This window comes from Salmo salar, chromosome ssa20, assembly GCF_905237065.1.
Source record: "Salmo salar chromosome ssa20, Ssal_v3.1, whole genome shotgun sequence".
Taxonomy (NCBI): domain Eukaryota; kingdom Metazoa; phylum Chordata; class Actinopteri; order Salmoniformes; family Salmonidae; genus Salmo; species Salmo salar.
The window spans coordinates 27,638,600-27,664,637 of NC_059461.1; the positions used below are offsets into that span (position 1 = coordinate 27,638,600).

The 26,038-nt window shown below is 45.5% G+C and overlaps 1 protein-coding gene across 9 annotated transcripts in view; it reads left to right on the plus strand.

The window, feature by feature from the left end:
- Positions 1-26,038, plus strand: part of LOC106580347 (smoothelin) — a 98,702-nt gene that overhangs the window by 31,035 nt on the left and 41,629 nt on the right. For 6 of the 9 annotated variants that reach the window (XR_006760894.1, XM_045703139.1, XM_045703143.1 and 3 more), the window contains exons 2-5: positions 14,251-14,414; positions 16,927-17,005; positions 17,616-17,694; positions 18,150-18,229. Coding sequence is in view for 7 of the 9 variants with exons in the window: in XM_045703139.1 (XP_045559095.1) it covers positions 14,251-14,414; positions 16,927-17,005; positions 17,616-17,694; positions 18,150-18,229 (402 nt within the window). In the remaining 2 variants the exon portion in view is untranslated. Of the gene's footprint in view, positions 1-13,806; positions 13,951-14,250; positions 14,415-16,926; positions 17,006-17,615; positions 17,695-18,149; positions 18,230-24,482; positions 24,579-25,182; positions 25,468-26,038 lie in introns of those variants that run through there. The other 3 variants (XM_045703142.1, XM_014161286.2, XM_014161285.2) reach the window with 3 other exon arrangements.

Sequence of the window (26,038 nt, forward strand, 5' to 3'; positions counted from 1 at the left end):
TTAAGAGCAGTTGGAGGCCACAGAAGGAGTGTTGTATGGCATTGAAGCTCGTTTGGAGGTTAGTTAACACAGTGTCCAAAGAAGGGCCAGATGTATACAGAATGGTGTCGTATGCGTAGAGGTGGATCAAAGAATCACTCGCAGCAAGAACGACATCATTGATATATACAAAGAAAAGAGTCGGCCCGAGAATTGAAACCTGTGGCACCCCCATAGACTGCCAGAGGTTCGGACAACAGGCCCTCCGATTTGACACACTGAACTCTGAGAAGTAGTTAGTGAACCAGGCGAGGCAGTCATTAGAGAAACCAAGGCTGTTGAGTCTGCCGATAAGAATACGGTGATTGACAGAGTCGAAAGCCTTGGCCAGGTCGACGAATACGGCTGCACAGTACTGTTTTTTTATCGATGGTGGTTATGATATCGTTTAGGACCTTGAGCGGGGCTGAGGTGCACCCATGGCCAGCTCGGACAACCGGACTGCATAGCGGAGAAGGTACGGTGGGATTCGAGATGGTCGGTGATCTGTTTGTTCACTTGGCTTTCGAAGACTTTAGAAAGGCAGGGCAGGATGGATATAGGTCTGTAACAGTTTGGTTCTAGAGTGTCTCCCCCTTTGAGGAGGGGGATGACTGCAGCCACTTTCGTATGGAGAGGTTGAACAGACGAGTAAAAGAGGTTGCAACAATGGCGGCGGATAATTTTAGGAAGAGATGAGTTTGGTCTGTTTATAGTATGCATGTTGAAGGGGTGTGTCGTCTACCATCATTCACGTCCCACCATTCACTTCCTGAACTTCTCAAAAAATGAGTGAACCCTTACTCACCTCCTTTTGTTATAACATCTTTGGTCCGACAGACGATTACGTGAAACCCAGAATGCATTGTATGTCAACAAACATGGCTCCACACATAGCTGGAATTAGCTTAGCTCATCATAATCAGTACAACCTTCAAAAAAGTATTTTACACACATATTACATTCTTTGCAAGAATCGGAATGCATGATTTATCACCGGTACTTGAAAACATGTGAATAAAACAGTATATCAATAATTACCACACAACATTTTCTGATAGTGATTTATTGATACAAGTGCTGGCAGTCAATCGCGTAACCTCCCACTTAGTGTTGTTTATGTATGTAGCTAGTGAGCTAAGCTGTAGCGTTAGCAATGTCTTTCAAAAGGAGACGACTCTCAAATGTGGAAATTCTGTAGATTTTTTTTTTTTTAATTCTGACAATGAGTCTGAGTATGAAAGTCAGGAATCACATTCTGACAGTGACAGTGAGGAGCTGCACCCCAGCCATTGAGAACCTTGAATCTGAGGACCCTTTGTCCACTGACAAAGTCCCAGGTCCCTTTGAAGATGCTGGTGGTGATTGAGACAGACTGACATTGGATGAACTAAAGGAGTTCTGTGGTAGCTGTTTGCTTTGAGTCCCAGTCTGGAGTGCAACGCCCCTTGCCATTTCCATCTGAGGCAGTGCTTCAAGTTGTTTCTGGCAGAGGAGTTGGTGGGAGACATAGTAGAGACCGATCACTATGCCTTGGAGCTACAGGAGAAGAGAGAGCCAGGAGTGGGGGGGGACAACCACAATTATTGAAATGTATACCTTCGTGGTGACAGTCCTTCTCACGGGGATAGTAAAGTAGAACTCCCTAAAAGAATACTGGAGCACAGATCCTATGTTTGCAACTCCCTTCTTTGCCACCCTCTTTTCCCAAGACCGCTTCCTAGTTCTGCTGCGATGCCTGGATTTCGTCAACAATGCGACTGCCATCCTAAATGACCCGTTATACAAAATAAGAAATGTTCTTACCAGCCTGACAATCGCGTCTTTGTGCCATACAAGGACCTATGCATTGATGAGTATGAGGGGCTTGGGGTGTCCGGGTCCATGGTGATGACCATGCTGGCTCCTCATCTCAGCAAAGGACACACTTTGTATGTGGACAATTGTTACAGCAGTCCCACACTCTTCCAGCATCTGCTCTCCAACAGCACAGGGGCCTGTGGTACAGTCAGGTCAAACAGGAAGGGGATGCCTGCTTTCGGATGCAGGAAGATGCCGAGAGGGGAGGTGGAGTTCAAGGAGAACGGTCAACAGCTGGCAGTAAAGTGGCATGACAAACGAGACATCCATGTCCTCTCCACTGTCCATACAGCAACCATGTCGGCCACAGGGAAGGTGGACCACCTGACGGGAAAGAGGAAAATCAAACCAGACTGTGCTTGACTATAACCTCAAAATGGGGGCAGTGGATAAGGCGGACATGATAAACAGCTTTGTGGAATGCACTCGAAAACGACCCAGTGGTATAAGATATTTTTCCTGATTGAACCTGTCCTCAGTGGCCACATAGTTACTGAACAAGGTATTTTTTGTAATTTGACGTACAGTTCACATGCAAAACACATACAGAAACTATTAACGTAATAAGCCACTTACTTTGATAGAAACGCAGCCTGGATTTCAACCAGGGTGTCTGCACTGAGATGCTGTGCCTTAGACAGCTGCGCCTCTTGGGAGTCATAAAGGCCAGGGTAGCTTCAAAATACAACACAAGCTAATACTTCTTTGACGAAATTAGCATTGTTTTCCAGAGCTAATAGAAGAATGTAGCTAGCTACCTGAGCATTGAGAATGACACCATAAAGGTTATGAAATGAGTAACGTTACCTCGCGTGTCCGTGGTTATAAGGAATATACACATAAATATTATGCTACAGTACAAAAGACAACACGACATGCAGAAACTATAACGTAATAAGGCACTTACTTTGAAAGAAACGCACACATTTCCTAAGTTATTATTGGTAACGAAAACAGCTTTGACTGCGATGCAGGCAACAGAGTGAGTGTGTGTGTGTGTGTGTGTGTGTGTGTGTGTGCGCAGGACAGGAGATGCGCAAAATGTCTGCAGACTTGAACTGCACAAAATGGGAAACTGTTTGGGGAATTATGTCCGGGTCAGAAATGTCAAATGTATTGTGCCGCAAAAGTAAAAATTACTACTTTTTTTATGTAAATGAATGAGGTGGTGGAACACAATTCAAACTGTTCTTAGAAAATAAAAAACTTGTTAAAAAATAATTTGAAATTGACAAATGGAAAACAGCCTATAACTAAAAACAGGCTGCGTGCCTTGGCTTGAGGGCAGCGCGGATTAAATGAACTGTTGCGTACCAATCACATTCTGGAATGCAGAGAACATTCTACCATCACGTGCATAAAAAAAACTCACGGAGGAGACCGTTAGAGATATTTGGAACTCACGCATGAAAGGGTTAAGTCCAAATCGGTCGTGCAGAGATTCAATTAGACGTGTGTCGTGAGGGTAACAACATGTTCCATATTTGGAGTAGGGCTACCCATCATGCTCCAAGTTGCTGTTATCAGGGATTTCAGAGAGGACATCAACAGGAGTCAAGAACCAGGCCTGCTTAGAAAGCTTGTGACATGGTGTACAATGATGTTCTGAACAATGATGAGGGGTCCTCTTTCTTTTGTGCCTGTCCACTCTAATGTAAATGCATTATGACAGCATTACAATGCTTGCGCTAAGCTGCATGTAGGTGTGAACTTCCCTCATGTGTTGTGCAATACTTTTAGGATCAGATATGGAGATGGAGGTCTGAAAACAATAGCAACAAAGAAATTGGAAACTGAGAACGTGGGGGTTTTGAATGGGAGGCAGAAAATGGATTCGGCTATTTCAGCCACACCCGTTGCTGACAGGTGTATAAAATCGAGTACACCGCCATGCAATCTCCATAGACAAACATTGGCAGTAGAATGGCCTTACTGAAGAGCTCAGTGACTTTCAGCGTGGCACCGTCATAGGATGCCACCTTTCCAACAAGTCAGTTTGTCAAATTTCTGCCCTACTAGAGCTGCCCCGATCAAATAAGTGCTGTTATTTTGAAGTGGAAACATCTAGGAGCAACAACGGCTCAGCCATAAAATGATAGGCCACACAAGCTCACAGAATGTGACCTCCGAGTGCTGAAGCGTTTAAATACTGTTTTTCCTCGGTTGCAACACTCACTACCGAGTTCCAAACTGTCTCTGGAAGCAACGTCAGCACAAGAACTGTTTGTCGGGAGCAGTTTCAGCATTACAATGCCCCCATGCACAAAGCAAGGTCCATACAGAAATGGTTTGTTGGGCGCTCGAGAGGCGCAGCGGTCTGAGGCACTGCATCGCAGCCGACCGCGACCGGGCAGTGTCGCAGCTGGCCTCAATCGAGAGACCCATGAGGTGGCACACAATTGGCCCAACATTGTCCGGGTTATGGGGGGGGTTTGGCCGGCTGGGATGTCCTTGTCCCATCGCGCTCTAGTGCTCCTTGTGGTGGCTGGGCGCATGCACGCTGACTTCGGTCGCCAGCTGTACGGTGTTTCCTCCGTCACTTTTTGGTGCGGCTGGCTTCCGGATTAAGCAAGCAGTGTGTCAAGAAACGGTGGGGTCGTGTTTCGGATGACGCATGACTCTCGACTTTCGCCTCTCCAGAGTCCGTACGGGAGTTGCAGCGATGGGAGAAGGCTGTAATTACCAATTGGATATCATGAAATTGGAGAGAAAAAAGGGTATAAACTACAAAATAAATAAATATAGAAATGTTTTGTCGATCGGTGAGGAAAAACTTGAATGGCCTGCACAGAGCCCTGACCTCAACCCCATCGAAAACCTTTGGGATGAATTGGAACGCCGAGCCAGGCCTAATCGCCCAACATCAGTGCCCGACCTCACTAATGCTCTTGTGGCTGAATGGAAGCAAGTCCCTGCAGCAATGTTCCAACATCTAATGGGGGGGACCAACTCCATATTAATGGCCATGATTTTGGAATGAGATGTTCGACGAGCAAGTGTCCACATACTTTTGGTCATTCATATATTGGAATACTTTTTAGTACGTACAGGCTTCCTAATTTTCACTGTCATTTAGGTTAGTATTGTGGAGTAACAATTTCCTTTTTTTTTCACAGCCAACTGTTTTAAAATCACTATTGGCCTCAATTGATTTAAATAGAGGTTTTTCTCCTCACCCATCTACACACAATGCCATAGTGAATGATCACATTTACATAATCATTCACACCCCTGAGTCAATACTTTGTAGAAGCACCATTGGCAGTGATTACAGTTGTGAGTTTTTCTGGGTAAGTCTGTGATATCTTTCCTCACCTGGATTATTATTTTCTAAATTCTTCAAGCTCTGTCAAATTGGTTGTTGACCATTGCTATACAACCATTTTCAGGTCTCGCCATAGATTTTAAAGTATATTTAAGTAAAAACTGGGCCACTCAGGAACATTCACTGTCCTCTTGGTAAGCAGCTCCTGTGTCAATTTGGCCTTGTGTTTAAGGTTACTGTCCTGCTGAAAGGTGAATTCATCTCCCAGTGTCTGGTGGAAAGCATACTGAACCCCTAGGATTTTCCCTGTGCTTAACACTATTCCCTTTCTTTTTTATCCTGAAAAGGTCTTGTCCTTAACAAGCATACCCATAACATGATGAAGCCACCACTATGCTTGAAATTATGGAGAGTGGTACCCAGTAATGTGTTGAATCGGATTTTCCCCAAACATAACACTTTGTATTCAGGACAATAATGTAATTGCTTTTCCACATTTTTTGCAATATTACTTTAGTGCCTTGTTGCAAACATGATGCATGTTTTGAATTGTTTTTATTCTTTACAGGCTTTCTTTTCACTCTGTCAATTAGTAAACGTAGTTACTCGACAATACTAACCTATCAGCCAGTAAACTCTATTTTAAAATCACCATTGGCCTGATGGTGAAACCCCTGTGTGGTTTCCTTCCTCTCAGGCAACTAAGTTAAAAGGCATCCTTCCTATCTTTGCAGTGACTGGGTGTATCGATACACCCTCCAAAGTGTAATTAATAACTTCACCATGCTCAAAGGGATATTCAAGGTTTTATTTTTACCCATAGGCGCCCTTCTTTGCGAGAAATTGGAAAACCTCCCTGGTCTTTGTCTGAAATCCACTGCTCAACTGAGGGACCTTACAATTATCTGTGTGTGGGGTATGCATGTGTGGGGTACAGAAACTAGGTAGTCATTAATAAAAAAAAAATGTAATCCACTTTGACATTATGGGGTATTAAATCCCAATTGAATCCATTTTAAATTGAGGCTGTAACAACATTTTGAAAAATTCAAGGGGTGTAAATACTTTCTGAAGGTACCGTATGGCAGGAGAAGGAAAGGAGGTGTAGACGGGGACACGTCCAGATGATTAGTAAGGGCTCCCTGTACCAATGTGCATTTTTCAAACTGAAAACTGTAGTGCACAGGTTAATAACTGTCACTTTGGTCAAACAAAAACAACACTGATGAAGAAAGGAGCGTTTCCTGAGCCGAGACACTATTCTCACAGTACTGAATGTTCTGTAGCCAGTATGTAGCTCTCTGCTGGACCGAGAGCACTCCGCTCTCCCGGGATGTTCTGTTCTGATCACCATGACACTGGTGGGAAAGGAAGGTGGAGTCTTAAGATCCAGGCAGTTAGGGGTTCATTAGGTGGTGCATTAGGAAACAGAGGAGGTGGGGTGGTTCTCACAGACAGAAGAGACGAGGGAGGAGGCCCGAGGGGGAAAAAAGGCAAGCAGGCGATCCTGTGACATTTGAACCCTTTTCATTTCCTCCATCAAATACACCAAAGTTATGAACAGAGCTGGGAGCCCTGTTTCACTGCCCATGGGAAACGTGTCAACTTACTTAATGTACTGTGGTTTAAACAAGCTTAACTTTTTAATAAGCAGCCTTTTAAAGTCATGCAGCCCCGTGTGAGTCACCTTCCTATAGACTAATGGCACATTTCCATGGAATTGAAACCTCAAACTTGTCCAAAAAGTAATGCGGCTGAAGTAGCCCAATCAATCACTGTCAATTATCGGGTGACTATGACGCACCAGGCCCTGCTCATAATGCCCACCAGCTGGGGACAGGCTCCTGAGGACACCACGGAATAAAGCACCAAGCCCACGTCCGTCTCTGCCGGTCTGTGGTGAAACACTACAGTAGGGAAAAGAAACCAGAGCAGCTACATACCAGTCCAAGCCTTAATATCACCACAACAACGGTACCACATAGTTAGTTACATTGTGTCACCTACTTATCTCCAGAATGAAGCCTTATAGCTAAGTCTCAGATTATGAGCTCAGGGGAGGACTGCTTCTCAAGGGTAGTCCTTGAGCAGTTTCAGCTTGCTTGTTACAAAGTTATAGTAAATATAGTGTCAAGGTTTAGTTGAAAAGTTGAGCACGAGTTATAGGCATGGCCAAGTGTCAGAAGTCATGTGGACCAGCCACTCAAAAGAGCGGCTTGGCAAGGGATACATGGAGATGTGGGTGTTGCAATCACATTCAGTTCAGTACAGTGCTGCTGTCTTGAACTCCGTGCCAACACACTTCTGGCCAGTGCAGTCCAGGTCTTAACCACAGAGGAAAATATATATTGCCATGCTCTGGTCACTCTCCCTGTAGGCCAGCGATGGGCAACTCCAGTCCTGAGGGGCCGGAGTGGTGTCACTTTTTCTCCATCCCTAGCAAACACAGCTCATTAAACTAACTGCATTCTAAACTCAAGATCATGATTAGTTGTGTCTGGTGTGTTAACTGGAGCAAAAGTGTGAAACCAATCAGGCCCCCAAGGACTGGAGTTGCCCATCCCTGCTGTAGGATGACAGACAGGCAGGCAGAGACAGTGTGTCTGCTATGTGTCAGGGCAGAGAAAGAACAGCCACCAGCCTCCCCAAGGTACCGAGCAACTTACAATCACGCGGGCTGAGCAACGTCCTGCTGCTACTCCACTCCAGTCTGTAGTTACTCTACATCACAGCCTACCTCTGGAAGGAATCCCACTCTCCTCCTCCTCCCTCCAGCCCGGTCTCAGAGCACAACAAACCCTCAGGCTGTGTTGTAACCTTTTGACTGACAGCGGGTGTGCGTCCGTATTGGTAAATGAAAAAGTATGTCTCAATTCCAGTTAAATTGTTTTTGTTCATTTGACGGGTATATCAAACGTATGGTTTGGGTAGGCATCCTGACGGGCATCCAGTAAGAGCTCAAGTGTTTACGGCTGAAAAAATATTCAAAACAAAGGATGAAAAGTGGGTGTTTGTGTGTATGATGGGGGGTGTAATAATTTCCAGAACAGGGGTTAGAGTGTAGCCAAAGCAACAGATTGGATCAGTGCCTCAGACTCCAGTGTGAGGCCCAGAGTTAGTTTGTCCTTATAAGGGCATAGCACACTCCTCAGAGCCGAGTCAGAGCGGATTACCAGCTGCCAATGAGGAAGCCAGCCTGGCACAAACCGAGAGAGAGACAGGAACAAACAGAGGTGAGCGTGATGGACTCAGTAGAGATACATTTTGTATATAACTGGAGGGTCTCAGGTGTTCTGCTGTCCAATATCATGTTATTTTCTTGGCATCCCACTACTAGCTAGCTGTTGGCTGTCAAAAGAGAACTGAAAGTCCATCAAAACAGACAGAGAAAACCTTCTGAACCATTCCCCAATGCCACTGGCAAACAACTTGAGTAATGCATACCACACCCATTTAAAATGGAAATATGACCATAGTACATAAGAGCCGTATTGCATATGAGATGGCTGAAAGACATTTGATTTCCTGCCTGGCCCCAGCCTGTAGCTTCCAAGGGGAAATAAAGGAGTTTAATATGGACTGAATAACCCAGGGCCAGATTACCCCTCACTATACTGTGCAGCCATTGTTTTCAGAGGGGTAACAGAGAGAAAGATAGGAGAGGAAGAGCGATGGAAGGGGGGTAGAGAAGGGATCCTCTTGATGCAGGGTCTGTTATGAGGAGTTCCATGTGTGGGCGGGCCCGGCTCCACAAGGAGGCAAAAGGGGGCCTAGCCCCCTCAGTTGAAACGTGTGCCCCCGTCAGTTTTGTTTTTATGTCCCTATATAAAAAAAGTAAAATGATTTAGTGACAGGTTGCCGCAATATCTGTCTATTCGCTGTGCTGTGTTAGCACAATGGACAGAGCGCGTCGCAGTGAGTGTATGGGGGCTGTGGAAAGCTACAGGGGTGGTTAGGTATCACTCCTTTGGGTTTCAATAAAAAGCGGGGGAAAAGTTATCTGTGGTAGGCTAAATTAATAACGTGATACGCCCTCTGCCTATAATATTTGATTTAGATTTATAAGGGCGGGGTCAAGCTTACTGTTGAAGTTGCTTCACTTAACTCTGCCTCACCTCTACAGAGTTTAGTTAGCTTCTTAGCTAGCTGTGAAGTGTTAGTGTTATTAGCCTTAGCCTATTTAGCTAGCTCGAAACACCTAATATGCCACGATATATATCAGAAATTGGCTTTCGCCAAAGTACCCAAACAAATCCAGAAGGAGAGTGATGAGCAGCAGCATCAAATGACCAAGGCCGCCAGCAAATCCAGCAGCGACGATGCTACGGAGCTCCAGCTAGTTCCGCTTGCAGAGCCTACCCACCCTTCCACAAGCATTGCCAGGATAATGGCTCCACAGCCCCCTCCAACTGTTCCTGACGATCTTGGAAAAGAGGAGCCAGCCCAGCTTAGCCTAGAATCCTACACTAGCCGCAGGTTCTCAGTCCAAAAACATGCATTTAATAGCAACTGGTTCATAGGAGAGTGGCTGCAATACTTGGTTACTGCAGATGCAGCATTTTCTTTCCCATGTCAAAAGTTATTTGTTGGGTCCGATGCTAATGCGGACAAGGCCTTCACCAAAGCTGGGTATTCTAACAGGATGAATTCAAATAAGAATGTGTTCTTAATTGACTAACCTGGTTAAATATTTTTTTTTTTTTGTGGTATACCTTGAAATAAGCAGAATTCAAAATAATTCCAATGCAAGAACACATGATGCCCCTGGGTATAGCTACATATTGGTATGTTCCATTATAGAAATACAGTGCCTTCATAAAGTATTCACACCTCTTGACTTTTTCCAAATTTTGTCGTGTTACAGCCTGAATTTAAAATGGATTCAATTGATATTTTGTGTCACTGATCTACACAAAATACCCCATAATGTCAAAGTGGAATTTGGGTTTTAGAATTATTTACAAATTAATTTAAAAAAAATGTAAAGCTGAAATGTATTGCGTCAGTAAAGAATTCAACCCCTTTATGTTAAGCCTAAATCAGTTCAGGAGTAAAAAAATTGCTTAAAAAGTCACATAAGTTGCATGGATTCCCTCTGTATGCAATAAAAAACACCAGGGAGGTTTTCCAATGCCTCACAAAGATGGGTAGATGGGTAAAAAAAAAAAAAAAAAACATAAAAAGCAGACACTGAATATCCCTTTTGAGCATGGTGCATATTAATTACACTTTGGAGGGTGTATCAATACACCCAGTCACTGCAAAGATAAAGGCATCCTTCCTGACTTAGTTGCAGGAGAGGAAAGAAACCACACAGGGGTTTCACCATGAGGCCAATGGTGATTTTAAAACAATTTAGAGTTTAATGGCTGTGATAGGAGAAAACTGAGGATGGAACAACAACATTGTAGTTACTTCACAATACTAACCTAATTGACAAAGTGAAAAGAAAGCCTGTAATGAATAAAAACAATTCAAAACATGCATCATGTTTGCAACAAGGCACTAAAGTAATATTGCAAAAAATGTGGAAAAGCAATTACATTATTGTCCTGAATACAAAGTGTTATGTTTGGGACAAATCCGATTCAACACATTACTGGGTACCACTCTCCATAATTTCAAGCATAGTGGTGGCTGCATCATTTTATGGGTATGCTTGTAATCATTAAGGACCATTCTTTTTCAGGATAAAAAGAAAGGGAATGGAGCTAAGCACAGAAAATCCTAGGGGTTCAGTATGCTTTCCACCAGACACTGGGAGATGAATTCACCTTTCAGCAGGACAGTAACCTTAAACACAAGGCCAAATTGACACAGGAGCTGCTTACCAAGAGGACAGTGAATGTTCCTGAGTGGCCCAGTTTTTACTTAAATATACTTTAAAATCTATGGCGAGACCTGAAAATGGTTGTATAGCAATGGTCAACAACCAATTTGACAGAGCTTGAAGAATTTAGAAAATAATAATCCAGGTGAGGAAAGATATCACAGACTTACCCAGAAAAACTCACAACTGTAATCACTGCCAATGGTGCTTCTACAAAGTATTGACTCAGGGGTGTGAATGCTTATGTAAATGTGATCATTCACTATGTCATTGTGTGTAGATGGGTGAGGGAAATAACCTCTATTTAATCCATTTTGAATTCTGGGTGTGGAATAAATCAAGGGGTATGAATAATTTCTCGAAGGCCAGTACAGTGGGCTGGCTCCCTGTATCGATTACACACCCCTAGGAGTCAAACGTGAAATAACTGTGTTTCTGTGTCTGGTTCTTTTTGTTATTTTGTGTTTTTCTTGGCAGACGCCCAAGTCAAAGGTATGTTTTATTTGCTCTATTACTCATTACTTTCCTGTCGTTGGCACAAGGTTTTCTTTTCCTTCTTCCCCCTTTTTCCAAATGGACAGATGGCGGGAAAGACGGTTACAGCTGCTGGCCTGCTGCCAACAGTCATTTTCTCGCCCTGCATGTCTGGACCTATCAGGTTGATGTTAGGTTAAATCCTGTGAATATATTGGCCAGTTGGAGACTCTTTGGAACCAACCTGATGCTGTTACTTGGTAACGTGCTGTCGGCATCGGGCAAAAGTCAGAGTCCTGATGATTACAAGTTATTGTTTCATCTTGTGATCTAAATGTCTGTGTGTGTTGTAAGGATTAGGGTAATTCATCTGGACAGCTGGTAATGCCAGCCAGACCACCGTCCATCTGCAGTCCGTCACATGCTCTGTTCATGGGCTGAAGAAAGTTTTTATGGCGTTCTTCCTCTTGATCAACAGAAATGAATGTGATTGACTCCCTCCCACACAGGCAGCATGTGATGGAGTATTTGGTGTGCTTAATTTGTGCTATAGTTGTAGCCTAGCTCTCACCTGTTTTCACTGGTTTGTCTCTCCGGCTCCAGGCGCTCTCTGTTATCTGAAAAATGAATAAATAAATCTCTAAATTATTCAAAGTACAACACTAAATCCTAGTTAAGAACTTGGCAGCATATTGGGATATGTAATAAAATGATAGCATTTACGCAGCAAAAAGCTCATTGTGCATAAAGGGACCACCCTGTGTGTGTCTGTGTGGTGGGTGTGAGAGAGACACTGCGTGGAAGTGAACACGTGCATTTTCATTTCCTCCTCTCCCGCCTGCGCCCTCGACCCTGTCCTACTCTGGACATGCTTCCAGCCCATGTATCACCTGTGTGAGCCTGTCTGTCTGTCCCAGTCCCTGGCTGTGTGTGTTGCTGATTGCCCTCCACACCTCTCTCCACTCCTGAGTCAGCAGGAATGACCTGGCCTTTCCAACCCTGCTCTTGTCTGCCCAGTTTTAGGCATAATTACTCTCTCTTTTTCCTTAATTTCTCTCCTGTCATCCTATCCCACCATTAACTACTGTTTTTTTTTGTTGTCTCTCCATTCATATCTTCTCTTTTTCCTCACTCTCACACTCACTCACTCACTCTCACACACACACATTTTCTCCTCAGTCAGATCAGACTGGTGCCCCCTTGAGCAAGAGGCGCTTAGCTCTGTGTTTGACCAAACCGCAGAGGCCTCAAACCCAGTGACCCTGTGCCTTCCCCATGAGTAGTACTGTACCTTCTGGTTCCTCCTTTACCAGTTACAGGGGCTGTTCAGGGTGGCTTGTTTAATCCCCAGTTTACAACTCCTGCTACCCCTCACACTCCTACTGTAAGTGAGGGGGCCATTGGCACACTTATGACGTGCCTGGGCCATGTGGGCTGCTCCAGGAAAGTGTTAGGTCTCCCAATGCAGTCTGTCTGCCAGACGAGATGGGGCTCTTCATCCCTGCGTGTGTTGACAGGTTGCTGTTGTCTGCTGGAGTAGAGTTCTGCTGCCTGTCCCACCTGACAGGAGACTGCTTTCTCTCCATTCTCCCATACTCTTTGTGCTGCTGTCACTGACATTTTAAAGCACCTGGTTTACACAAATTCTGTGTGCTGCCTGCAGACACACACCACACACACATACACGCACACACTTTTCATCCTGCCTCTGTCTAATAAAACACCTTTAACTGATGAAGCCACTTGAGGATGTGTAAAGGCTCCGTGCTTTGGGATGAGAGCTCTAAGTAGCCACTTCATTGGCGGTCTCAGTCAACCACCATCCACAGCACCCATGGAACTGCTCCATAGCAGAGAGAAGCTACATACCCATAGATGTGAATGTCTATGGGATAGTACCTGGGGCTCAGAGAGAGCTAGAGAGCTGGGCTATCGGTTTACAGTCAGCCGGGCCCAGCCTCTCTCCTAGAGCCCATTAGCTCAGCAGCAGCTGGGACGCTGTCTGTTTCTCATTGTCCGCTCCATGCTCAGGTGGTCCTCACTCTGTGCTTTATTGACGTTAAATGACTTTTCGCCAAACTATAAAACCTCCCATAAGCCCTGCTGACCCCATGACCCCACCACATTATGGATGCTAAGCCATGACCCAGCAGCAACAGCAATACAAACCTGCCTGGCTCTCACAGACTAATATACAACTAACACTTCCTACTGCTCACTCTCCATGTTGAACTTCCTTTGATTATTTAACAAAGCAAGGGAAAGTCGCACACTGAGCACTCATAAAAGAAGGATTACGTTTAACTCTGATCTATGACTGATCAGAGATCAGGCATAACATTTTCAAGATGCTGGGGATTCTGCTCTTTGTGTTCCGCGGGGCAGGGTGGCCATAAATCTGCTCTCTCGTCTGAACGCACGTCTTAAGAGGGCCAGATGGGGCTACCGTGCGAGGCAGGCCGGAGAGAAGAGGGGAGAGCCTGTTTCCCATGGAGAGGCTGGGGTGAGCATGGAGCCATTCCAGAGGTGCTTTGACTGCACTGCCACAGTTGTTTGACTTTACAGGGCAGAGGAAGGCCAAAAGGCTCCAGCAGCACAGCACAGCCAGACTGGCTAATTACCACTCTGGAAATAGAGCATGACCCACCGTTTTCATGTTGTCTGTTACAAACTTTTGTGTGGGTGGGTGTTCTTAAATGGTGGTGGAAGAGGTTGCGTGCCTTGGCAGCTCTCTTAGATGTGTGTGTTCCAATGTGCTCTCCATTTGCTGACCCTCCCGCTCTTTCCCTCTGTGTGTGTGCAGCTGGATGGGACGATGGACCTGGATGAGCGACGGCTGATCCGTTCAGCCATCAGAGAGCTGAGGAGGAGGGAGATGGAGGACATGGAGGCAGCCCTGGCCAGAAAACGCTTCCGGCCAACAAATCTCAGCCAGAACGACAACAAAGAGAACCAACTCGCACATAGGTGAGCCTCCTGAATCTGAATATAAACAAACACACACGCATACCTATTACAGATTGTACCAGTCCAGGTGAGCTGCCTGGAGACTGAGACAACAATGCACACAAACCCATATAAAGCATTCCCTCTCCTTCTGGGGCGGCAGGTAGCCTAATGGTTAGAGCATTGGACTTGTACCCGAAAGGTTGCAAGATCGAATCCCTGAGCTGGCAAGGTACAAATCTGTCATTCTGCCCCTGAACAAGGCAGTTTAACCCACTGTTCATAGGCCATAATTGAAAATAAGAATTTGTTCATAACTGACTTGCCTAGTTAAATTACCGTAATTTCCGGACTATAAGCCGCAACTTTTTTCCCACGCTTTGAACCTCGCGGCTTAAACAATGACGCGGCTAATATATGGATTTTTCCCGCTTTCAATTTTTTTTTCTAAAAAAAAAACACGTTCTGTGACGTGCTCTGTTTTTTGGCGGCATGAAGCTTTCATTAGACCAATGAAATTGCCGAACGGGTTAAGGTCAAACAACTTTTTTGTTTACTGTTTAGATTAAATCGAGCGCTCTCAAACTTGCCATCATTCTGATTACGGTAGTCATTTTGTCACCCTCATCATGGCAAAGACACGGAGAAATGCATATGATGCAGCTTTCAAGTTGAAGGCGATTGATCTGGCTGTTGGAGAAGGAAATAGAGCTGCTGCACGGGAGCTTGGTCTTAATGAGTCGATGATAAGACGTTGGAAACAGCAGTGTGAGGAATTGACTCAGTGCAAAAAGACAACTAAAGCTTACTGCTAATTTTTTATTTTTTGTTACAAGCCGTGTTTCGTTAAAGCCTATTTATTTTTGTTACAAGCCGTGTTTCGTTAAAGCCTATTTATTTTTATTTCAAGCCGTGTTTCGTTAAAGCCTGTGTAAAGTTCATTTGTTTCAATGTACCGGTAGGCACCTGCGGCTTATAGACATGTGCGGCTTATTTATGTTCAAAATAATAATTTGTAAAAAATTCAGTGGGTGCGGCTTATATTCAGGTGCGCTCAATAGTCCGGAAATTACGGTAAGGTAAAATAAAAAATTAAATAAAAAATAATTCTCCAGGGAGGCCTTCTGGGAATTTGGGCCACGACACTGCAGATCGGGAAAAACCATAGTAGAGGCGGGAGGTGGAAGAACTCATTTTCTATTTTTCGTTATGCAAATACACACCTGTGTAGGCATAACATTTAATGATAAATGGTATGTATTCTCATACATTTATTCATACCTCTAATTTGATATCCCTAACAGTATCGCTGGCATAGCCTACAGACGAAAGCACACCCATTCTATTAGGCAACTGGAAGCCATATCCTGGAGGTAAAGACGTCAATGCAGTCGTTTGCGTGCATTTTATTTATTTGTATTTCATTAGTCGTTATTGACCAGTTACAGCAGACTTTAGTGTTTTACTAGTTCGGTGATTTGCAACCACCAGGACCCGCCACGCAGCCGCAGCAGACCGACGAAAACTGATGACTTTGCCTTAACACCACCTCCGCTTCCTGTCTGTTTATTACACCAGTTTGTTTTTATTAGAATCCAATTAGGAACAGGGTTAACAGGCTAACATCCTTTTGTGTGCCCATCATCATCATTGTAGTTTTGATTTGTTTTCTTTGGGCAGTAATGGTAGTGAGTGTGTTGAGGCTGGAGCGTCTAGGCCAAGCCCTGTGGGCGGCTTACTGCTCCTCTCTGCTAATTAATGACTGGCTTTTACTGCAGCAGCTTTACTGCAGCCAGCCAGGGCTCCAGTCGACAGCTGCTCCTAGCTGACTCCTGTTCTGGGCTGCACTTCAGACCTCCCAGATCCCCAACATGAGGACAATGGCCCTAAGCTCCTACATTTCTACTCCTACTGGATCACATTAGGAACAATGACTGTTAAATTAGTTATATTTGCTGTGGTAGTTGGATTACTTGGGTAACAAAAATAACAGGACATGCTCCTTTAAAGCTGGTGGAATATGTGTATAAACCACATGTGCACGCACGCACGGGCGCGCACACACACACACAAACAAAAGCCTTCTGAAAGCAACGTTATTCTTTACTACTCACTGCTGGAATGTAAAATATATTCTCTTCCAACTTCCACACGTCCTCCAATCCCAATAAGGCGAGGCGAGGGGGAAAGAGAGGCAGATAGATATACAAGGATGGAGAGGAGGAAGAAGAAGTCTTTGCCAGGCTGTGTGCTTCTCTCCTTTACGTGTTTCTCATGCTGGGGAATCTCTTTTTCCGAAGCATGACATTTTTTTCCCGGCCAAGAAAAACTGTCTGGCATCTTGGGTTACTCCACCGCCTGCCCGTCACACGCTATAGTTCTGAGTGGAGCAGTGAGGCCCACAACACTGCATGATGTCTCCCAATGTGGATTACACTGCCCCTCGGGCAACCCTAACATGTGCAGGGTCAAGCATCACCAACTATCATATAAGCAGCACTCTGATGTGTCAATGTGTGTTTCTGTATCTCAGGTCAGAATTGGGGGGCTCCCTAGACGTGCTCTCTGTGAAACTACAAGCCATCCAGGACATTGAGGAGCTGACTGGACTGGTGAGGGAGTGGATGTGCACCACACACACTACTTGTGAATTTACTGTTAGACATCATCAATACTAATATTTCACAAGCCTCCTATAGGCCATAGACACGCCTCCCATAGGCCATAGACACGCCTCCCATAGGCCATAGACACGCCTCCTATAGGCCATAGACACGCCTCCTATAGGCCATAGACACGCCTCCCATAGGCCATAGACACGCCTCCCATAGGCCATAGACAAACCTCCATAGGCCATAGACAAACCTCCATAGGCCATAGACAAACCTCCATAGGCCATAGACACGCCTCCCATAGGCCATAGACACGCCTCCCATAGGCCATAGACAAGCCTCCCATAGGCCATAGACACGCCTCTATAGGCCATAGACACGCCTCCATAGGCCATAGACACGCCTCCCATAGGCCATAGACAGGCCTCCCATAGGCCATAGACACGCCTCCATAGGCACACACTTTCCTAGACTAGTGACTAGGTGGTTACATTACTAGTCAGCCTGTCTTTCTCATCCGTTTCTGCATCTCTATATGTCCTTCGGAGTTTGTCATGAACGGTTCTGAGCATCACTGTCCCTGTTTTGTAATGGCTGTCCTGTCTGTCAGCTGCGCGGGGCCAATGAGTATGAGGAGAGGAAACTGATCAGAGCTGCCATCCGCCGCCTCCGAGACGAGGAGCAGCAGGGTGAGTACAGAGGAGGTGGTGGAGGTAGAAAGCACACCATGTAGATCCTGGACAGATCCCAGGTGTTCTAGGTGGGACCCAGTTTCAGGGGTGAGGCAGCGCTTCTCTACCTCTGACGTGTGTGAATCTGTACAGCACTCATGGGCAGCGGTGCAGATCCTTCCTGTGATGGTGGTGCAGTTTGCTGTGCATTCCTGCCATTCCTTGCTTCTGTCTGGTCTGTATGAGGCCCCCAGCACACACACACCCTTCCTTCAGGGGGCAGGTACACAGCACTCCCCTGCTGCCTGATGAGAATATTTGATAGGTTTGGATCCTCTTCCCCCTTATCAATACTCAGTCATCACCAGAGTAACCACACAGGCCTCCTTGTCTCACTCTGTGCTCAAGTTTTATGGCTGTAGCTGAGGTGTGTGTGTTGTGTGTAACCAGTTGCTTGTTGGTGTGTGTTTCAGGTACATGGGAGAAAGGGAGGACCACCGGCCGATGTCTGGAGTCTGAGGGCCTGGAGCTCCAAAGCAGCCTGGGAGCAGGGGTGAGTACAGAGATGGAGTTGGGGGAGGGAGGGGGAGAAAGAGAGGGAGGTAGTAGAGCAGGGGTGAGTACAGAGATGGAGTTGGGGGAGGGAGGGGGAGAAAGAGAGGGAGGTGGTAGAGCAGGGATGAGTACAGAGATGGAGTTGGGGGAGGGAGGGGGAGAAAGAGAGGGAGGTGGTAGAGCAGGGATGAGTACAGAGAGGGAGGTGGGGGAGAAAGAGAGGGAGGTGGTAGAGCAGGGGTGAGTACAGAGATGGAGTTGGGGGAGGGAGGGGGAGAAAGAGAGGGAGGTAGTAGAGCAGGGGTGAGTACAGAGATGGAGGGAGGGGGAGGGGGAGAGGGAGGTGGTAGAGCAGGGATGAGTACAGAGAGGGAGGTTGGGGGAGGGAGGGGGAGAAAGAGAGGGAGGTGGTAGAGCAGGGATGAGTACAGAGAGGGAGGTGGGGGAGGGAGGGGGAGAAAGAGAGGGAGGTGGTAGAGCAGGGATGAGTACAGAGAGGGAGGTGGGGGGAGGGAGGGAGGGGGAGAAAGAGAGGGAGGTGGTAGAGCAGGGGTGAGTACAGAGAGGGAGGTGGGGGGAGGGAGGGGGAGAAAGAGAGGGAGGTGGTAGAGCAGGGATGAGTACAGAGAGGGAGGTGGGGGAGGGAGGGGGAGAAAGAGAGGGAGGTGGTAGAGCAGGGATGAGTACAGAGAGGGAGGTGGGGGAGGGAGGGGGAGAAAGAGAGGGAGGTAGTAGAGCAGGGGTGAGTACAGAGAGGGAGGTGGGGGAGGGAGGGGGAGAAAGAGAGGGAGGTAGTAGCGCAGGGGTGAGTACAGAGATGGAGGGAGGGGGAGAAAGAGAGGGAGGTGGTAGAGCAGGGGTGAGTACAGAGAGGGAGGTGGGGGAGGGAGGGGGAGAAAGAGAGGGAGGTGGGGGAGGGAGGGGGAGAAAGAGAGGGAGGTGGTAGAGCAGGGGTGAGTACAGAGAGGGAGGTGGGGGAGGGAGGGGTTAAAGAGAGGGAGGTGGTAGAGCAGGGGTGAGTACAGAGAGGGAGGTGGGGGAGCAGGGAAGTACAGCGAGGGAGGTGGGGAGCAGAGAAGTACAGCGAGGGATGCTGGCCCATGTTTACTCCAATGCTTCCCACAGTTGGCTGGATGTCCTTATTTAACCTGTCTCATCCCCTTCATCTACACTGATTGAAGTGGATTTAACAAGTGACATCAATAAGGGATCATAGCATTCAGTATGTAATGGAAAGAGCAGGTGTTCCTAATGATTTGTACACTCAGTGTATATTTGCAGGGAACTGGGACTATTGCGGTTTTGTGCTGCCACAATGAAGAATGCAGAAAACAACAACACCCAGGCATGTGACTGTCAGACCATGTCCCAAACACATTGTCTGTGTCATTTGAGACAGACACACACACACACACACACACACACACACACACACACACACACACGTGCTTACGCCACAGTGGCTGCCATGACACAAGGAATGTATTTTCATTCTTTAAACTCCATTCATTTCTGGCTAAGTAGACACAGAGAGGAAATTTACTCTGGTGTTTTGTGAAGGCAGTAAATCCTTGGTAATATGAACACCCTGCGAGCCAGGCCTGTCATTTTTACACACTACTATTTACCCAGGCTGTCACTCTCCACACTCTTATGTCAGTCACACTGAAGGGAAATGAAAACGTTTGATTATGTGTGGGAACCAGAGCTTTGACCTGTGTGTGTGTTTGTCTGTTTCTGTCTGTGTCGGAGAATGGAAGAGAAAAGCAATGTAGTCTCTCTCCAATTCAATCCCCCCCCCCTTGCTTTCTCTCTCCTTTCAGAGGCTTGGGGCTTTGCATGTCAGAAGCCCTTTAAATATGTGGTCAGGAGAGCCCCCCTTGTGGTCAGTGAAGTGAACTACTGTATTCACAACCGTAATACTTCAAAATGAAATCATATATTTTATCCTGTGAAAGCATTGCAGGTTGCCTGATGAGCTTAATGTGTTGGTAATGCTGAGAGACATCTCTGTTAAACAACAACATAGTCTCTAAGAGCAGCTCACCTGGGGCCAGATGCTATCTTATTGTTACTTGATCAGTTTGTCTGCACTCACCCCGCACTCCAAAAGACAGCATCCCTATTGGGAAAACAGTTTTTTCTTATTGTATGCCGTCATTCCTGTAGGAATTGGGTTGGTGATGGGGGTTAGGCTACATGCTCAGCCGGTGTCCTGTATACAGTTACTATGACAGAACAATGCTTAACGGTCTAGTACCTGCGGCGGCAGGTAGTCTAGCGGTAAGATAGGCGAGCCAGCAACCGAAGGTTCGAATCCTGGGTCCGATGGGAAAGATCTGTCAGGAAGTGAGCAGGCAACCGGAGGGTTGCTGCTATCAAATCCTGGGTGTCATTGCCTGCCACTGTGCCCTTGAGCAAGGCACTTAACCCCCCACAACAGCTCCCCCATCCCAGTGTGGCAGCCCCCCCGCACTTCTCCATTAAAAAAACAGTATATGTCTTTCGGAGGGGTTGGGTTAAAAGGGGAAGTCAAGTTTCGGTTGGACCTTGTGGGCATTTGACCAATAAAGTGATCTTAATTAGAAGTCCTGTGTTGGTTCATAACAAAATGCTTTAAGGTCAGTTAATGGCTTAGGTCACCTTTTGTTTCTTCATAAACTGTATTTCCTTAATCTGGTTTTGTTTGTCATAGATGTTGGCACCAAACACTGACTAGTATTGTGTTAGACTATGTAATTGTAAGCGGCTGGAGGGAATAGTTCAGCCCACACATCTAGCAGATGAGAATTAGTGGCTGGCACCATCTATAAAGGTTGTATGCAGTACTATGTATGTGCCTGTTCTTGTTCTTGACTGTGTCTGTAGTTGATCAAATACAATTTTATTTGTCACATACACGTGTTTCGCAGATGTTATTGCGTGTGTAGCGAAATGCTTGTGTTTCTAGCTCCAACAGTGCAGTAATATCTAACAATACACACAATCTAAGGTAAAGGAATGGAATTAAGAATATATAAATATTTGGAAGAGCAATGTCAGAGTAGCATAGTCTAAGATACAGTAGAATAGTATAGAATACAGTATATACATATGAGATGAGTAATGCAAAATATGTAAACATTATTGTGTGACTAGTGTTCCAGTTATTAAAGTGACCAGTGTGTCCCATATGCATTGTATATTTGAGCCAATGTCTGAGCTCAGTGTGTGCGTGTGTTTCTTTGAGTCTGTATGTTTGGATTCTGGCGTTCTAGACTACGGTTAAAAGGATTGTAATATCCCATAACTCCTTTTAAGTAAATTAGGAAGAATTCTAAACAATGGGACCAGCGATGCTAGTTAGCAATGGTGCTGGTACTATGAATCTGAAAAGCTTCCTCATGAAATGAATAGCTTATCCTTACCTGGGTATCTTCAACTGAGGTTCTAGACAGGAAGTAGCAATAGCATTTTTGGGGTTGTGGGGCACACTGCCTGCTTCCTCTCAGGTGGAGGGGCTGTTCTGGCCTTCATGCTGGGGCTACAGGTGGGGTGAATGGGAGGGGAGAGGGTGAGGTAATGGGGGCAGACGGACACCGCCAGCCCACCAGCTGTGCTCCAGCAGTCTGTCTTCAGTCAGTCTGCTCCCTCTGTAATGGGTCCGTGGCCAACAACAACAACCGCAGCCACCAGCAGCAGGGCTCCTTCCACACATCACAGGAGTGGATCTCTTTGAGCTTGTGCTTGATTGTCCTGGGGCAGATGGAGGCCCCAGATAATAGTCTATAATTGAGACACGTGCACACACACAGGGAGTAGAGGTCTATGGCAGCCAACTACAGACAACTGAGTGTAGCAAGCAGCTGCTGACACATACACCGAGTGTACAAAGCATTAGGAACACCTTCCTAATATTGAGTTGCACCCCCTTTTGCCTTCAGAATAGCCTCAATTCATCGGGGCATAGACTATCCAAGGTGTCAAAAGCGTCCCATAGGAATGCTGGCCCATGTTGACTCCAATGCTTCTCACAGTTGGGTCAAGTTGTCTGGATGTCCTTTGGGTGGTGGAACATTCTTAATACACACGGGAAACTGTTGAGTGTGAAAAACCCAGCAGCTTTGCGGTTCTTGACACACTCACACCGGTGCGCCCGGCACCTACTACCATACCCTGTTCAAAGGCACTTAAATCTTTAGTCTTGCCCATTCACCCTCTGAATGGCAAACATTCTCAATTGTCTCAAGGTTTATAAATCCTTCTTTAACCTGGCTCCTCCCCTTAATCTACAGTGGATTTAACAAGAGACATCAATAAGGGATCATAGCTTTCACCTGGATTCACCATACTACGTGTATGTCAAATCAATGCAGTATTATCTCTTCTATCTCACATTCAAATGAGAAATAGGTATACACACGTCTAACTGTGGTGGGAGTTTTTGTGTATTTATCCTAGCTGTTGTTGCATGCTCTGTTTTTTTTGCCAGACACCAGTGGGCCTGCTAGTGGTTATTGATTACTATGCTTATAATGAACGTGCTTAAATTGAGAGGGGATAGCTGAGGTAAAAGTTTCCTTCTGGCCAGTAAGGAAAGTGCATTTTGTACACGTTGCAGCTCTAAACTGTAATTACTGTATGGGTGAAGGAATGTTGGCTTGAAGAAATAACTTTTGTGGGACAAAAATAAGATTTATTTGTTTAATGTAGTCTGAATTCTAAGTGCAGCGGTTTAATTCTAAATTTCTATTTTGTCTGAAGTAACATGCCAATTAAGGCAGACTCTGTACTTGCAAAAACAATGGAGCATAATTTGGTAGAAACACAGAAAAAATGTGTCAAATGTCCATTTTCAACCAGGCGACCTGCTTACTGTCATAGAGCCCCACAGTGAAGGCGTCATAATACCCATAAAACCTAGCGGTCAAACAGGGAAATGGTTCCAATCAGTTTTCCACCATTTATTTTTCCTATAGGGGATTTTAGATGTACTTAAAATAAGGGCTGTGTTTCGTGTAGGCTTACCTTGACGTGACGTTTTGATAACCATGTTAATCTCTCTCGGACAAAGTGACATTTATCAATATATTTGGCTCGATTTATTCTAAAATGATTATTCACATCAAAGTAGAAATCATGCAAGACTACAAATCCCTGCAAGCTCCTACACGTCATCTCTAGATAGAGGACACCTTTGCTAACATGTATTGTGTCAATTTAAAACTTGCACAAGACAGTTCACAGAATTGTCAATTTTAAATACATGTAGCTATTTCTGCAAAAATACCCTCTGTGCACAACGTAAACGTTCTACAACCACCTAAATGGAAGTGATTCCCAAACCTTCCATAACAAAGCTATCACCTACAGAGAGATGAACTTGGAGAAGAGTCCCCTAAGCCAGCTGGTCCTGGGGCTCTTTTCACAAACACAAACAGAGCCCCAGGACAGAAACCCAATTAGACCCAACCAAATCATGAGAAAACAAAAAGGTCATTCTTTCCAATGTGTCAAGTAATTAACAAAAAAATAGAGCAAACAAGAATGCTATTTGGCCCTAAACAGAGAGTACACAGTGGCAGAATACCTGACCACTGTGACTGACCCAAAATTAAGGAATGCTTTGACTATGTACAGACTCAGTGAGCATAGCCTTGCTATTGAGAAAGGCCGCCATAGGCAGACCTGGCTCTCAAGAGAAGACAGGCAATGTGCACACCGCTCACAAAATGAGGTGGAAACTGAGCTGCACTTCCTAACCTCCTGCCAAATGTAAGACCATATTAGAGACACATATTTCCCTCAGATTACACAGATCCACAAACAATTTGAAAACAAACCTGATTTTGATAAACTCCCATATCTACTGGGTGAAATAAGTCTGCCGTCAAAGCAGCAAGATTTGTGACCTGTTGTCACAAGAAAAGGTGAACCAGTGAAGAACAAACACCATTGTAAATACAACACACATTAATGTTTATTTATTTCCCCTTTTGTACTTCATCCATTTGCATCGTTACAAGACTGTATATATACGGAATATGACATTTAAAATGTCTTTGTTCTTATGTAACTTCTGTTGGTGTAATGTTTATTGTTTATTTCACTTTTGTATCTACTTCACTTGCTTTGGCGATGTTAACATATGTTTCCCATGCCAATAACGCGCCTTGAATTGAATTGAATATAGACAAGGAAGGAGGGAGGGTCTGAGAAGGAGCCCTGTGGTGACAAAGGGAGGGAGGGGAAGTGGAGGGAGTGGCCTGTTGGTGAGTGTGTGTGTGGTGACTGAGTAGAGGCAGGGTATAGGACGTCCTGACTACGAGAGTGAGAGAGGGTGACAGACAGGCAGCAGAGCCAAGAAGGTAAATTACATATTCTAGTTCTTCCACTCTAACAGACCTAGGTCTACTCTCCTCTGAATACCTGTCATTTTTTTCAGACTTTATTTCTTCCTTATCAATTTCTGTGTACTTCTCTTTTACACAAACTCATCCATGTTTCTTGTTTCTCTTTGCATTGAGACCTGAGGACCTGGCTGCCCGAAGTTTAACTGAGGTTTAATTTTAGGATAATTGGGCAGTCCTTTTAGATAATTTATTTCTATTGGTTTCAGAAATCCATACAAAATAGTATACAGGTGTGTGTATTTTGAGCACATTATTGTTAAAGTAAATGGCAACTTTACAAATGGTTATTCATCAGATATGTCTCCGTTGCCAGGTGTGTGCAGTATGGATCAGGTGAGGTGGCAGAGACGGACAGAGTCTTGTTTGTTCACTAATCTGATATGATCATAAACCTGTGATGAACTGAGACGAGCAGTTTATGATGACTGGTATAATGGCAACCAACATCTTCTGTACTGAGTGAATATGTGCTGGAGAAAGGGTAAAGCAAGACAAAGGGAGAAACTGCTTTAACTGGGCTTTGAATGAGGGGTGGGTAAGGGGAAAATGGGAATGAGGCTTATGGGTAAATTCTCTGTGGGTTGTCTCCTTGTCCAGGCTGTGTGTGTGTGATGCAAAAATGATTGCTACTTAATTCCTGCTACTGTATTTCACTTACTGGAGGTGGACCGAGTGTGTGTGTGTGTAGTTCCTCAGGCTTTGCCATGCAGTCATGGAAAAGGACCCTGTCTCTCAGCGAGCCATGTGCAGGCATGGAGAGGAGTGCCTGACCTCACCGCATTCTGATCTCATCTGCAGACTGATGGATTCAGTTTCCATGGAAAATGAGCCAATTCTAACCCAGGTAGCTGCGGTAATCCCTGGTTTAGCTGAGCTGCCTCTGCTCTGCATGGTGAAGTAATCTATAGTAGTCTGACACGGCTCCGTGCCTCAGTCTGCTCCGCCTCATTGTTGTTTCTGTGGCTCTGAGGGTTCAGAGGAGTTTAGATGGCCCACGCCTTGCTGTGGTCAGGCCAGTGGACAGTTGCCATTTTTGTCTGTTTACGGGGCAGAGTTTTCACAAATACAACCCAGACTGAAACAAACAGCCTCCTGAACCCTTATGGTGAGACCATGAGCACCACAGAAGGAAATAGGAGCCCAGCTCAAACACTGAGGCCACAGAGTTGATGAGGCCAGGGCGCTGGAGTGGGTCTGCCTCTGCTCTGGTTCCACTCTGTCAGGTTTGCACTGTTAGCCTGGGCCAGTCACCAGAGACCAAAGAGAGCCTGCTAATGACAGTTTGGGATTGACAGGTCGTGGGATTGGATTGTCTGCTCTTTCTCTTTTTTTTCTCTCACACACCATTTTATCTCTCTGTTTCCTTCTGTCTGTCTCTGTGACAAGTATGTTTCCTGTGGTTTAGTGGGAGCTGT